This window comes from Leucoraja erinacea, chromosome 17 (assembly GCF_028641065.1).
Source record: "Leucoraja erinacea ecotype New England chromosome 17, Leri_hhj_1, whole genome shotgun sequence".
Taxonomy (NCBI): domain Eukaryota; kingdom Metazoa; phylum Chordata; class Chondrichthyes; order Rajiformes; family Rajidae; genus Leucoraja; species Leucoraja erinaceus.
In genome coordinates, this window is record NC_073393.1 from 33578687 (window position 1) to 33595323 (window position 16637).

At 42.3% G+C, this 16637-nt stretch overlaps 1 protein-coding gene across 1 annotated transcript in view; it reads right to left on the reverse strand.

Annotated features, from left to right (window-relative positions):
• The window catches only part of plcg2 (phospholipase C, gamma 2), a 192054-nt gene that overhangs the window by 81957 nt on the left and 93460 nt on the right, over positions 1 to 16637 (reverse strand). The window contains exon 2 of the mRNA XM_055648937.1: positions 3926 to 4078. Coding sequence (XP_055504912.1) covers positions 3926 to 4078 — 153 coding nt within the window. The remainder of the gene's footprint in view (positions 1 to 3925; positions 4079 to 16637) is intronic.

Genomic DNA, 16637 nt, shown 5'->3' on the forward strand with positions numbered 1-16637 from the left:
TTATATAAATGATTTGGAGGAGGGAACCAAGTGTAATATATCAAAATTTGCGGACGATACAAAAATGGGAGGAAAAGTAGGGGATGAGGAGGATAGGAAGAGTCTGCAAAAGGATATAGATAAGCTAGGTGAGTGGGCAACAACTTGGCAGATGAAATTTAATACTAATAAATGTGAAGTCATTCACTTTGGGAAAAAAAATGATAGGGCAAGTTATTTTCTAAATGAGGAGGAGCTGCGTTGTAATGCAACGCAAAGGGATCTAGGGGTACTAGTACATGAATCACTGAAAGTTAGTATGCAGGTGCAGCAAGCAATCAGGAAGGCCAATGGAGTTTTGGCCTTTATTGCTAGGGGGATTGAGTATAAAAACACGGAGGTCTTGCTGCAGCTGTACACAGTATTAGTGAGACCACATTTGGAATACTGTGTACAGTTCTGGGGTCCATACTTAAGAAAGGATGTACTAGCCCTGGAGGCAGTGCAGCGAAGGTTTACAAGATTAATTCCTGCAATGAGGGGATTGACATATGAGGAAAGGTTAAGTAGGCTGGAACTCTACTCTTTGGAGTTTAGAAGAATGAGAGGCGATCTCATTGAAACATATAAGATCGTGAGGGGCCTTGATCGGGTGGATGCACCGAGGATGTTCCCAATGATCGGGGAAACTAGAACTAGGGGACATAGTTGCAGAATAAGGGGGGGCTCTTTTAAAACTGAGATGAGGAAGAACTTCTTCACCCAGAGGGTGGTTAATTTATGGAATTCACTGCCCCAGGGAGCAGTGGAAGCAGAAACTTTAAATATATTTAAGACTAAAATAGATGTTTTTTTAGCTGTCAAGGGGATAAGGGGCTACGGGGAGAGGGCAGGGATATGGACCTAGGTATGGTTAGTATAGTAAGACCTGAGTGATCTCCTGGACAAGTGTCGATCGCCTAGATTGGGGTCGGAGAGGAATTTCCCGGATTTTTTTCCCGAATTGGACCTGGGTTTTTATCCGGTTTTTTGCCTCCCCCAGGAGATCACGAGGTTCTTGGGGTGGAGAGGGGTGATAGCGGTATAAAGGGGAGGGTAGTGTCTTGTGTTCTGTGTCTTGTGTCTACTGTTTGTGGGTAAGTGTGTCTGTTTAGTGTTCAGCCATGAGCGAATGGCGGTGCGGGCTCGATGGGCCTGGTGGTCTGCTCTCGCACCTACTTTCTATGTTTCTATGTTTCTATGCAGCAGGCAGGGGAGGTGCAATTGAGGGAGGCAGGGGAGTGCTGGAAACTTACATTTGGCAACGGCTTCAGTTCCATTGGAGGAGACGGGTGCATGGTGGAATATTGGGTTGGGGGAATCACACCATTGGGGGAGCAGACCCAACGCGTCTGCACTTGGTCTAGTATCTCTTAAAAATCAATTAAAATTTCAGTGAAAAAAAAAATGAAAGTGAGAAAGTTTGAAGGAGGTTGAAGCTTCGTTTGAAATGGGCGTTTTGAAAGAATGTGTTTCCACTATCAATAACTTACAACATTGTTTTAAAGTCTACGTGTCTTAAAATCTACTTGAAATGTGTTTTACACTAACGTTCCCACATAACCTTGACAACAAGTCGCATTCTTGTTTTTGAACTGCTTTCAGTTGTGGAAATAGTCTACATTTTAAACCAATGCAAGTCCATTTGGTGTGATGTTTGCATGAGCTACTTGAGAGAACCAGACTGAACGAGGAAGCCAAAACTTGGCAGGCATATTTTAAGTCTGTGCTGAGAAAGATGAAACGAAAAACTGCCAGTGAAGGATCTAGATTTAGTGTGTGTGAAAGTGTCTTATTCTTTGCCGACCTGTTGCATGTTTGAAGGTAGCTCTTTAAAGAGCAACACATCTCCACAGAAATGAAAGTTGTTAACCATTCATGTTCATGCCATTGTAGTTGGAAGTGTTCAACATTGTATAGTCTTGGAAGGAAATTTGAAAGTAAAGTCTGAAGATTAAAGTCTTTAATTGTAGATATTGCTATGTTTTCTTTTAATATAGGACTTTTTGACAGCTGTGAAAGCTTAACATTGTAATAGATAAGATATGGTCTCAAAGACAAAATTCGAGATTACAGCATTTGCTTTGAAATTAAATTACCTTTGTGAAGTTTTATTGGATTGTAGATTGAAACTGCTTTTGTTTCATTCAATCTAAATTTGAATGAGTGGGTTCACCACCACAGTCTGATTCAAATATCACAAGACTGGGAAATTAGATTAACACTTCCCACAGGGAAAAAAGAGTAGGAACTGTAAACTTAGATTTAGTGGAAAAGATTATTTCATTAACATGATTAATTTAATAAAAGAGATAAGGGAAATACTTTATTTCCTTCCTATGTTACAAGCTGAAGAACTTCCTTTATATTTTCATGAAGAGGTCCCTTTGAAAAGCAAAATGGCTGACTTCACAAGCTGTGTGAAGCTCCGATCTTTTTATCCTTCTGGTTCAAGGATGTTGGAAGTTTTGGCAATACAATAATTATTTTTCTACAGTTTTATTCTATAGTATGTCTAAGGAAACCCACAGGCACCTAAAGAAAGAATAACAAGGTTGTAATTTACTGGATTTGATTGCAAGCATGTGCTCTCTGTCTGTCTATGCCTCTCGTTCTTTCTTTCATTAGTTAGTAAGTATTGATCTGAATTATAATTTGAGAAATAAAGGCATGACTTCCATAATAATTCTATGCATTTCTGGTTTATGGTGTGACTTATGTGGAATCTCTAATTATAGATACGAGATACCCCACAAATTAAAGCAAGCCACTTTTGAAATTGACATTTCGGGTAATTGTAGGCAGTAATCTCAAATACCAACTCTCTTAACAAGTTTTACCTATCTTAGAAGAACGACTATTTTTAAAGCAAACAATTTAAACAGCATGGTCAATTGATTCATTTTATATGATTTGCTTTTCATCTCTAAAATAACTTATGGAGATTGCAAACTTTATAGTAGAGACCTTTAATATGGTCACTCGAAAAGCACATATACTTCAGACAATATACAACCCATTTAGTGCCTTGTTAATTGTACAATAATGAACATTGTAAAGTTTGTGGATTTGGAAGACTGAACAAGTATTTACACGTGGAAACAGCCACCATCACATCTCCGAGTCACACATTTTTTCCTGACTTGGAAGATTATTGACATTTTTTTTTTTAATTGTCTTGTTTTAAATCGTGGAAGTCCCAACCTCACAACACTGTGAAAGTCTCTTGCCCAGAATACGGGAATCAAGGACCAGAGGACATAGGTTTAAGGTGAAGAGGAAAAGATTAATAGGTATCTGAGGGGTAACTTTTTCACGCAAAGGGTGGTGGATGTATGGAACAAGCTGCCAGAGGAGGTAGTTGAGACAGGGGCTATTCCATCATTTAAAAAATAGTTAGGCAGGTACATGGATAGGTCAGGTTCGGAGGGATATGGACCAAGCGCAGGCAAGTGGAACTAATGTAGCTGGGACATGTTGGCCGGTGTGGGCAAGTTGGGCCGAAGTGCCTGTTTTCACATTGTATCACTCTACGACTATGACTCTAAGTATCTTCACCGAAGGACTGCAGTGATTGAACAAAGGACTTCCACATCACCGTTTCGTGATGATCAATATTTACAAATGCATAACAATAATTCAGATGCATGCACTCATGTTAATCCAACTGTAGGTTTCTGAGGAAAATGCATTAAGTTTCCCAGAACTGTTATCATTTTGGACAACACCTGCCTTTCAATTTGTCGCCAAACTTTTATTTACCCCAGAGGTTTTGCTCTTCCAAACACCACTCTATTAACAACATAGCTTTATGATTCAAAATGGAGAATGAATCCATTGCATTGATCCAGAGCTCAGGAACAATGACTGTGATGGAGAATTAATTTGTACCGGATCGGGCACTCACCTGCCAAACTGAGATTGTTCAGCACAAAGTCAGAGCCATAGAACACCGTGAAGCAAACATCATCGCTGTATTTGTCTCTTTGATCTTTCGAAATCTGCTCAAAGTCCTTCGAGTTTTTCCCAAGGCGGAGTTCTTTGATCTCTTGTAAATCAACTAGGGGCAAACAAGATATTTGTATCAGATGCAGCACATTGACTTTTGGTGAGGACACTACACAGTACCACAATATCTAGGAGAATACACGGTGATGTTGTGACAGGGGCAACCTTACAGCTCGGAATCCAAAGACCATGGTATTGGCAGCAGCTCAATGAGTTTAGTTTAGCTTAGAGATGCAGCATGAAACAGGCCCTTCAGCCCACCGGGTCCTCTCCAACCAGCGATCACCTGCACACTAGTTCCATCCTGCACACTAAGGGCAATTTAACAAAGCCAATTAGCTTACAAGCCTACACGTCTTTGGAGTGTGGGATGAAACCGGATCACCCGGAGAAAACCCAAGCGGTCACAGAGAAAATGTACAATCTCTGTACAGGCAGCAGCAGTAGACGGGATTGAACCCGCGTCTCTAGCTCTGTAAAGCAACAACTCTACCGCTGTGTGATTGTGCCGCTCAAATGCAAACACTGATTACAGGTACAGAACTGAGAGGAATTCAGTACAGCACATGCTGATTCTCAATCATCTAATGAGAATCTTTATTGGGAGGTCATGTTGCAGTTGGGAGGTCATGTTGCAATTATATAAGACGTCGGTGAGACCGCATTTAGAGTATTGTGTTCAGTTCTGGGCACCAAGTTCTAGGAAAGATGTGGTCAAGCTGGAAAGGTTACAGAGATGATTTACAAGGATGTTGCCAGGGCTAGAGGGGATGAGCTATAGGGAAAGGTTGAGTAGGCTGGGACTCTATTCCCTGGAGCACAGGAAGATGAGGAGTGATCTTATTGAGGTGTCTAAAAAAATCATGAGAGGAATAGATTGGGCAGATGCATAGTCTCTTGCCCAGAGTAGGTGAATTGAGGACCAGAGGACATAGGTTTAATTTAAGGTGAAGGGGAAAAGTTTAATAGGAATCTGAGGGGGTAACGTTTTCATACAATGGGTGGCGGATGTGTGGAACAAGCTGCCAAAGGAGGTGGTTGAGGCTGGGACTATCCCAATGTTTAAGAAACAGTTAGACAGGTGCATGGATAGGACAAGTTTGGAGGGATATAACCATATAACCATATAACAATTACAGCACGGAAACAGGCCATCTCGGCCCTTCTAGTCCGTGCCGAACACTTATTCTCCCCTAGTCCCATCTACCTGCACAGACCATGGATAAAATCAAACCTGCCTCCATCCACTGGAAGCATTCCACACAGTTTGGAGTAAAGAAGTTCCCCCTCATGTTACCCCTAAACTTATCCCTTAATTCTCAAATGGACCAAACGTAGGCAGGTGGGACTAGTGTAGCTGGGACATGTTGGGCAAGTTGTGTGGGCAAGATGGGACGAAGAGCCTGTATCTATGACTCTTATTAGTTGCAGCATAAATAGAACGTGCAGCTCCACTGAGCACTGGCTTAAATTGGTGGTCAAAAGTCTGATGAAGTGCCATGCTCCCACATGTATTTAGTGCTCAGGAATTGCATTTTAACACATTCTTATTACCTCCCCATCCCACCTAATACCATTTGTTTTCAGTCTGAAGTTCCTCTGCACCATGCACCATTTCCTGATCAAGAGTTCAACGCTGTGTCTTTTGCCCAAGGTTGCACATCTACAGTTCTGCAAACAACCGCACCACTTGTGGCCGCTTTCTCTCCCACACAGCCCCCTCCCGTTGCAAAATAACCAATACTTATCACAATAATCTAAGCCATTCCATCATGTGGGACGGCACATCAGCGCAGAGGGTAGAGTTGCTGCCTTACAGCGCCAGGGACCCAGGTTCGATCCTGACTACAGGATGGTGTTTGTATGTTCTCCCTGTGACCGCGTAGGCTATCTTTTGTGCTGCTGCAAGTAAGAATTTCATTGTTCCATTTTGGGACATATGTCAATAAAACACTCTTGACTCTACGATTAAACAGATGCCATTTCTTGCTTCTCATTTATATATAAATGATTCCAACACCATTGAAAGAGCATCCACAAGGATCTGCATATGTTCGGCCTTGCATTTAACCCTTAAACTAATACCAACAACTAGTTTCTGTAATGGTATATAGGATTTTCCTGAATACAATTGAATTATTGCATTCCATCAGCCATCAAATCTACCTGTAAAACACATTGGAAGCATTTAGATTCCAGGTAAACACAAACTTCCTGCTTAAGTTCAAGCGTTCATTGCCAGGCACAAAAGATGGAAACATAAACTGCAAACCCTCAGCCAAATGTTGACATGGTTTTACCTAAATTATTTGCATGTAATTGTTTGCAACATGTAAATTAATGTTACAATGTTGGTCATTGCAACAGATAACTACGCTATCAGGCCTAACTTTGGTAACTTGATCCAATATGGTGTGGTGAATTGAAGCAGAATATTTCATCTTTGTTAAGACTGAGCCCAGAGGACATGTTTGCATGCTATAGGTTGCAAACCAATGTTGTGGTTAACATGTGTGCAAAGCCGTCACTATCTTTTCACTCCTCAACTAACAGGTACCCCATTGCCCACCAATGACCATGAGAAAGAATGCAAAGTGCTCGCAAATCTGATTGTCTTTGTGCTTTGCAAGAAGCAAGTAAATAAACTGCTGGTATGTTTGCAGCAACAGATGAGGTATGCACACTACATGAACTACTGTTAATAGGAAGAGCACAAGGAAGCGGTTTGTGCCACTGAAGTCCCAACCGTGAAGCAGTGTACTACTGTATAGAAGTAACATGAGGGAAAGTGAATTCATTCCTCTTATCCTTCTCGACATGTAAATGTGCTATTAATCCTGCCGCTCAGTCCCTAGATTATCAAGAAACACAGTTGGGTGTACAGCGTTACTTTTCCTGCTTAATAAATCAAGTGACATTATGACCCTTGTCACTTCCGTCTTTTCGTGAGGTTATTATGTTTCTTTCTCTTTAAGGCAATACTGACCATAACTTGAATTTTTTACAGAGCCACCACTGTCTCGCTTCTACTCAAAGTACAAATGAAAAGACTTTTAAAATACACGACAAAATAGTTAATACTGCTGCTGAAGAGGCCTCGGCTGCAGTCTTTAATTTGCAACAGTTACTGGATCAATATGTCCCATGGTGGACTCATAAAGATCATTCCCAGAGGCAACCTGTCATGGATCTCTACTTAAATGTGCATTACTACACTTCCCCAATGTTGTATTAGCATTTCCTGAACTCTGTCCCTTCTATCCTATTCTATACCAATTTCAGACACCCAATTTCATGCCCTACTTTTGCTGCCATTTTCAAGGTGCTTTATTTCTAAAATTCTTAAGTGTCTGGCACTTTGGTCAAACATTAATCCACAATTCCCCTGAAAATTCGTAACAGTGGTGAAAATTCAACCACCGTTAACTGTGCTGCATGATATGGTGCTTACGCAAGTTAATCTTCCCACCGAAAATCGTCTTTCACAGAAATCAATGGGGCCACGTTTCACCAGCACTCATTCCATGAGGAATTTGAGGAATTTATACAAATTCCTCGTATGTTGCAAGACATATTTGGCTGATAAAGTGTGATTTAGATTATTATGATGATTATGATTAGTCATGACCAGAGGTTTGGCAGGCTGGGCTTATTTCCACGGAGTGAGGGGCAGGGGGGAGGAGGGTAACCTGACAGTGGTTTATGGAGTTTTAAGGGGCAAAGACACAAAAAGTTGGAGTAACTCAGCGTGTCGGGCAGCATTCCCATAGGTGACTTTTTGGGTCAAGACCCTTCTTCAGACCTGAAGATCTGAATAGGTCTGAAGAAGGGTCTCGATCGTGTATCTTCTGTTTAAACCAGCATCCGCAGCTCCTTTCGACACCTTATTAGAGGCATAGATGGGTGAAAGGAGATTTGTGCTAAATGAAATTTGACGGGTTTTTTTACACAGAGTGTTTGATTCCTCACTGTGGTCAAATGCAACAAAGTTCAGTCAGTCCTCCTTCCCCGTTTATCCATGGTCGGGGTCATGAACCCTCCGTAGTCACCTCTACGGACAGCTCAATGTACAGGCCCTCTCGCCGGGGATGATCAAAACTCTGACGTCGGGACGGTCGAACACATACGCTTGGAGCACCCGAATCGGCCACTTTCCTACCGGAGACCGCGGCTTCAGGATGTTATAGGCCGGCGGTCGGAGCTCTTCTCCTGCGATCCCCAGCAAGAGATCCCAGACTCCAGATAGTAAGTCAACTCCACGCCCGTGGCTAGAAGCTCGGCAAACCACAGCCCCATGATGCCAAAGTCACCAGGCCAGCGATCGGAGCACTCTTTTATGGTGACCCCCGGCAAGGGCCCGCCCCGCATCACGATGGAAAAGTCCACACTGCGCCCGCTGCTGAAGCTCTGGGCCTGATTCTGGGAATGGCTGCTCCAATCCAAGCTGTTAGGCCCGCGAGGAATGCGGAGATACAGTGAAAATCGCCTCACCTTCGAGTGAAAGTGACTGAAGAACAGTATTCCACATTCCCCCCATGCCCCCCTCACAAGACTTACCGTCAGACACCCTAGTCTTTGGACACATTAGAAAAAACAAAAAAGGTCGAAAAAAAGATTCTGGCAGGGCAGCCGACTCGTGTGCCCACAACCGACCCAGAAATTGGAACTCAGTTTTGATGAATACAATCAAGATGTCTAAAAGCATTTAGACAGGCAACGCTCCATGTAGAGAGCAATCCAAGTTATTCTGAAGTCTCGTTATAGCCAATACCCTCTAATCCAAGCAACTTTCTGGTAAACCTCTTCTGCACCATTTCCAAAGCCCTCCACATTCTGCCTGTAAAGAGTTGACCAGAACTGTACACAATATCCCAAGTGCAGCCAAGTGTATAAAGCAGCAACATAACTTCCCAACTCTTATCCACCATGCTGAACCAATGAAGAAGGCAAGTATACCATACAGCATCTTCACCATCCCATCTACTTGTGTTGCAGCTTTTGGAGAGCTATCCAGTTGGACACCAAGTTCCATATATACATTAATGCTATTAAAAGTCTTGCCATTCATTATATAGGCTTTCTTCTTTCTGTTGACATTTGAGCTAATACATCAGGTAACACTGAAATGATGCCAAGATTATCTGCCTGCATGTGTTCCCTTCATCCCTGCCTTTTCTCTGCCTATCCCAAAACCTCTGGTGCTGATGCTATTTCATATACTTTGACCACCACCTCCCTGGCACTATCCACATCCACCACTTCTGTGTTTTGTGGTGGAATGCAAACTTGCCCCAACTCATCTTAAAGTCATGCACCCAAATTATTTTCATCTGGGACAAAAGATTCTAAAAGTTTATCCCAGCAAAGATCCTTGTGGTAGCTCAATATGGATACAGACCGCAGCCTCCAACGCTCCAGATAACACCAATCCAGGTTATTAGAGGCTGTGAAGGTGAATACGGAAGAGGTTTACTTTCTGGACTATAGGGCATTTCTCACCATGAAGCCTCCACATTCTGCCTTGGACAAAAATGAACTATTTTCTTGCAAGCATTGCAGGCTGAGATATAGTAGACAATCAGAATCTTTGCCTAGGGTGGAAATATCAAATACTAGAGAGTGTAGCTTTGAGGTGAGAGGGGGGAAAGTTTAAAGGAGTTGTGCGGGGTAAGTTTTTTCACATAAATTATCGGTGGCTGGGACTATGGAGAATCAGTTTTTTATGGATAGTTCTCGGTAGTATGTGATTTGCAGTTAATAAAATTAAAAACCAGGTGATAAATTAACATGCACAAATCATGGTAATGTGTGCTTCCAACTGAATACCGATTACTATTCACAATCTAATACTTCAAAGACATATAATAGTTTGATTTAAAAAAATTTGCACAGGTTTTGGCCAAAGGGCATTTATTGAGAGGTTGTACAAATTTGAATTTGCAAGCATGCTCCATAGTCAGCCATCAAAAATGAGCCTAGAAGGATTATCAAAACTAGGCAGAATAAAAATGGGGGAACCAATTTGTGATTTTTTTCACATAGATATGGATTATCAGCCATTTTGCATTAAGTATGTGATTTGCAAATTTGAAACCAGGTATAAATTATACATGCACAATATATGGTATGTGTGCTTCCAGCTAAATGATTACTATGCACAATCTAATATAAAGAATATAATATTTGATTTACAACAATTTGCGCAGGTTTTTGCCAAAGCTAATTTGTTGTACGGCGCCAGAGACCCGGCTTCCATAATCCTGACGACAAAAATGAGAGAAGATGCAGCAAGGCAGAATAAAAATGGAAACCAATTGATTGTAGATTATTATCAGCCATTTTGCATTACCCTTTGAAGGTATATATATATATATATATATGGATAATTGGCTTGGTATAATGTAAATTGTCCACAGTGTGTGTAGGATTGTGTAAGTGTGCGGGGATCGCTGATTGGTGTGGATTTTTTTAAATATGTATATATTTTTATCTTTTCTTATATATTTAAGATTGCTCTTGTGAATCGCACCGTGGGATTGACTTTTAAATTTTGTTGTACCATGTGCAATGACAATAAAGAGATTCATTCATTCATTCATTCAATCATTCATTCATTCATGAAGGGCCTGTTTCCGCACTGTATCTCGAAACTAAATTAAACTAACTATGTAGTTAACAAATGTTTCACAAATCTAATTCCAGACCGAATGGTATACCTGTCAGATTGTACTGCTTATCCCAAGTTTAGGATTATTAGTAAATTTGACTCGTACACTTGTACCCATTTTATATCTGCTAATTTCCTTTCTTTTTCATATTTTACCCTTTTGTTGAATGAGGTTACATTTCTGGAAAAGGCAGTGAAAATGGACATCTCAGCTGCACCAAATACCAGATCTGTGGTAGCAAAAGCTTTCTCAATGATGGCTGGTTCAGTAAACCACAGACTGCTGAGCACAATAACAGAAAACAGAGCTGCTCACTTTCTGATCTTTATTGGTATCCTGCATGATCTGATAATTTATTAAATATTTTGCCAGTTGTGTAGATTCTGCAATGATGTTGAGAGCTCAGTGCAGGACACAACAATGGTTACTATCATACAAGGTTTGGACGGCAGCTTTCCTTTAAGCAGTGCACTCACTTCAAGAGTATTTGCACCGGTGATCCGCTTACACAGATACACATTCATGCTTCAGTGTATTTCTAGTTCAATGTTATTATTTAAATAATTTTTGATGCATGTAAAATATTTTGTTTATGAACTCTACTGATGAATGCACACATTGTTGGCATCGCTTAACTTCCTTTTTACAACTTGATTGTACAAAACTGTAAAAAGTGCCTCCAATGATCGAAGGTTTGCTTCACATCGTTTCCAACTACAGTCTCAATTAGTTTCAAAGTGGGAAAGTGTCAGATGCATTGGAAATACTTGGACATCTACACCGAGGAACTTTTTCTCCAGCTTCTAACAGATTTTATTTTAAACTGCAAATAATATTTGAATTTTACTAAGTTGTGAACAAAAAATGAATTTTCACTGAATCTAGGTACAAGTGACAATGAAAGTACGATTGAACTAGTGAAGAATATACATGGTTAGAACTGCGCTCACAGTGAAACAAACTAATACCACGGCATTGAAAATTGGCTTTATTCAGAGCAGAGAAATTTTGATCATACTTCTCAAATTGTGACAAGTTTGGTTCCTTAAGGGCCTGTCCCACTTGGGCGTCATTTGCGCATCATTTATGCGACATAATTTACGCGTCACGATGCACAGTACGTGCGCGCATGGAACATGGTGACGTAGGCTGTGATGCGCGGTCACGTGCGACGCCCAAGGATTTTGGGATGTACAAAATCTTCGCAGGCCATCTGTGTGATGCGCAAATAACGCCCAAGTGGAACAGGCCCTTTAGCTATCAGTGAGATTTTATTTCCCCTCGCTCCTTATTCACGCTGTTAAACTCCCCCATTAGATGATACACATTGTTTCCCCTGAAACCATACTATCTAAAGGGCCAACCCTCAAACTGGTTTAATACATGCGTACATGTGCCTTGAGTGCTTGGTCCAAGAAGGACATGGTCACCATTTCGCTGGGTCGGCGCCATGGAGGCGTCTGGAGAGGACCCGGCCGTGATAGTGGAGTGATAGGTGTGGTGGTCGATGATAGCACCGACCGACGGACGAGTGTGGACCATGTGGAAGTGAGGATGCCGCAACCAAGGGAAGGAACAAAGGAGGAACCAACGTGGGGGGACCGGCGTGAGGTGTGGGGGAGTGAGGGATGGGGAAGGAGGAGAACAAACCGCGACCTGGCGTGGATACTGTGTATACTTTGTAACTTTGCCAGTGCCCTTATGTGGTGATTATTTGCATACAAACAAAGGTATGCAAACAAAGAATTTCACTGTGACTTGGCACATGTGACAATAAAGTATTTATTTATTTCCTCATTCATTCATTCATTAGTCTCAGCTTCCGAGACTCTGGGTCATTCCAGGTTGCTGCAGCTTTCTGCTGTACTCTTGCATCATGATACATCCCTTTAAGATTTAGAGGCGTTAAGATCGCACCTACTGTGTTGCATTCTCTCAACTGCAAGAGCCTGCAACCCACCCGTAGGCGATCACACACTGAAATCAACAACATCAATTTCAGTTTCCATGTACCTTTACACAGGGAAATACAAAACTGCTTTGTGAAACTCACACCTTGATCTTTTGGTTACTTTCAGTGTCAATGTGGTATGCTTCTTTGAGAAAAATTTCCAAACTGAATGCATCATGAGGTACAGCCTTTAGTACATTTTATTCCAGACATTGCCACTGGTTGACAGATCAGCTTCTTCAATGGAGACACAAGGAACAGCAGAAGTTGATTTACAGGTGACATATTGAATAGGGACTCTTCTGTAGACCGCTACTGAGGGGGGAAAGCCAGAGTAGAGGTGGGGGCAGGACAAAGCCTGGCAACTGATAAGTGGGTTTAGGTGAGGAGAAGGGAGGGTGGGTTGATCGGCAGAAGGTTGGACAAAGCCCAGGGATGGGCTTGACCTGAAACGTCACCTCTCCATGTTCTCCAGAGATGTTGCCTGACCTGCTGAGCTATGCCCCTGTCCCACTTAGGCGAATTTTTACGGCGACTACAGGCGACTAAGCTGTCTTCACATGGTCGCGGGGTGACACCTGTGTGGTCGTGAGTTGGCTCCTCAAGTTGCCTAAAGAGTCGTAATGTTTTTCTGGTCGCCGCTGGATTTTGAAATGATCAAAACGTTTTGGCAACTGTGGGCATAACATAGCTTGTCTTCTCCTGTCTTAGGTTCTGTCGTAGGTTGTTGCCAGGATGGCGCAGGTTGACGCCAGGTGGTGTTGCTTGTCGCCGGGTGTTGACTTCGGTGAATTCCATTTGCGACTACCTACATCAACCAGCGACAGGTACTGGTGACTGAATTGTCTTCAGTTGTCGCCGACAAGGTCGTTGCTTGTTGTAGCTTGTCGCGGGTGGACGTAGGTTAACTTCGGTTGTTATAGGCTGTCGTCTGTGTGGTCGTAGGTGGACATCCTAAGTCGCGACGATTAGGCCGCCGGTTATTGGTAGCTTGCCGTCGACTAGGTGGTAGGTTGTCGTAGACATTGTCGTGGGGGGAGTCCAGTCGCCACTTTTTCAGCGACCTGCTATGACTGTGACAATCGCCGGCAGTCGCCGAAAATAATCGCCTAAGTGGAACAAGCCCTTTACTCCGGCATTTTGTGTCCTGACTGCCAACTTCAGTTTCCGTAATATCTTTGAGGCTTGAATGTATAAATGAAGTTGTCTGCCACACTGATTGGCTTTAAATCCACATGTACAGAAAGCAACAAATTGCAGGAGACAAAATAGTCTCAACAGTGACACAAAACTTCCTTTGGAGATTAGTCCAGACCTACCATTCTTGAATCACGTGGACTACACCTTATCTTTGGGTTATTCTTGTTAAAATCATTCAGTGAAGAGAGTGTGTGTGTGTGTGTGTGTGTGTGTGTGTGTGTGTGTGTGTGTGTGTGTGTGTGTGTGTGTGTGTGTGTGTGTGTGTGTGTGTGTGTGTGTGTGCGTGTGTGTGTGTGTGTGTGCGTGTGTGTGTGCGCGCATGTGTGTGTGTGTGTATGTGTGTGTGTGCACGTGTGTGTGTGTGTGTGCGCGCGTGTGTATGGGTGGTGTGTGTGTGTGTGTGTGTGTGTATGTGTGTGTGTGCGTGTGTGTATGCGTGTGTGTGCATGCGTGTGTGTGTATGCGTGTGTGTGCGTGTCCGTGTGTGTTAAACCAGATGCATCTCATTTAGATGAGGGAGTAACAGAACAAAACAAAGTGATACAGTTCATCATGTTTGTTCTTCTCCCAAGAACAGCAATTATATTGCCTTTCAAGTTCTTAGAAAAGCAATAATAATATCGTGCCTAACATGACATAAATTACACAGATAATTGGCAGGCAGGTGCTTTTGATACAACTGTGGGGAAGCGTTCAGAACAAGTATTTTCTTTTTTTTGCATCCAAATACAACCCCGATAAACCTTGCGGCCTGTCGAATGAAACAATGTAGATGTACATTTGTACCTTGACTCTCCAACAATTGGTGTGCTGGTACTGAAGGTATTTTGGGTTTTCCTTTGTAAGAATCAATGAAATAATAGCAGAAAAATATTAACCTTTTTTTAATGGAATAGCCATATGCTTTTTTTTTACCATATAGTTCCCTTCTCAAGAACTCTACCTACATGGCATCTATTTTTCTGCTTAACTTGATCACTCTCATGTCCTGGCTGATTTTTTATTGTCTATTCCAAATCTGTCCATAACTGTCCCGCATTTATCTTGCATCACACCAAACCTCACACCCATGATTCTACACCAACGTATGTGTGCAGCCTCCCACTGTCTTTCAAATAACATACTTCTGCCTGGAAATTGATTTTTTGGGGCAAACTGTTCATAAAAAGTCAAAATTCACTTATTTTGAGGTGTTTGTGGCATAAATCCAACAGAATGATTTGTGGGCATAACTTTCCTGGGGAAGACTTTATTTCCTTGGTACATTCCCAAGCACATTGATACATGCATAGCTCGTTCTAACTTCATGACAGAAATTCGATCAGAAGGTCATAGCTCACAAGCTTTGTCATTCATTTACTTGAAAACAAGGTGGTACAACCTTGTCTCTCAAACTGTGCACTAAATCGACTCCCCAAGATCACCGTTTACATATTCAAGAATTATGTATTTAAATTATTATTTGCAAATAAAAAAATGATGGGGAGCGGTCACCTGTAAAGATTGAGGTTTCTGTAATCTGGGAAATTAGTGTCACAAACCCCTTAACCTTTAGACCACCCAGCATCGTGGGGTATCATCATCAGGAGGACTTCCCTTGTGTCATTATCATCCCACCACCTTTCCCACTAGCCCCCTTCACCAGGCCTCTGTATTCTGTGATTCCTGTTCCCATTCCCCCTCATGCCTTTGGCAGCTGCCATGTGTCAAATGTGCACGCTGGGATTTAATGCTCTTAAAAGTAAGAAAACTACGTAAATCATTTCTCAAACCTATTTTACGGTTGTTTTGCGAGTTTCAGCTTGGATTTTGTTCCATACACGGCACCATTTACATCAAAAATGGTAAAAATGCAATTTCTACACATGATGATTAAAATTCTCAACGTATCTGCACTTCCTCCAAGGGGCGGCAAGGTGGCGCGGCAGTACGGTTGCTGCCTTAAGGGCCTGTCCCACTTTCACGACCTTATTCACGACCTCTGCCGAGTTTGCCCTCGACTCAAACTCGCAGCATAGTCGTCACGAGGTCGTAGGAGGTCGTAGGTAGGTCATGATGTTAGTTATAGGTACTCGTGGCATCAAGTAGGTCAACATGATGAAAAATGTCCACGTGTAAAAAAGGTTGTGAATTAGATTGTGACAGTGGGACGGGCCCTTTACAGCACCAGAGGCCTAGGTTCGATCCTGACTACGGGTGCTATCTGTACAGAGTTTGTACGTTCTCCCTGTGAACGTATGGGTTTTCTCCGGGTGCTCCGTTTTCCATGCACACTCCAAAGACATACAGGTTTGAAGGTTCATTGGTTTTGGTAAGAATTGTAAATTGCCCCTAGTGTGCGCAGGATAGTGCAAGTGTACGAGGTAATCGTTGGTCGGCTCGGACTCGGTGGGCCGAAAGGCCTGTTTCCACGCTGTATCTGTAACCTAAATTAAACTTTCCAACCCATGCGCTACATTCTTCTGATTCAGCTTTCCAGTGCATTCTTCATAACTCCCCAAAACCTCTATCCACGACACTCTGACTCTCTCCAGTCTTTTCAACAGACTGAATGTAACTTTAAATGTCATACTGGAATTTCTACCACCACCCACTGCCCACACTCTCTCCACCTTCTTCAAGACACACCTTTTCTCTGTTTTTTGGTTCTATGGGTTGGTGTTTAATCTTGCACATCTTGACATAGGTCTAAGGTGAAGGGGAAAAGATTTAATAGTAATCTGAGGGGCAACTTTTTCAACAGTATGCAACAAGTTACCAGAGGAGGTAGCTGAGACTGGGGCTATCCCAAA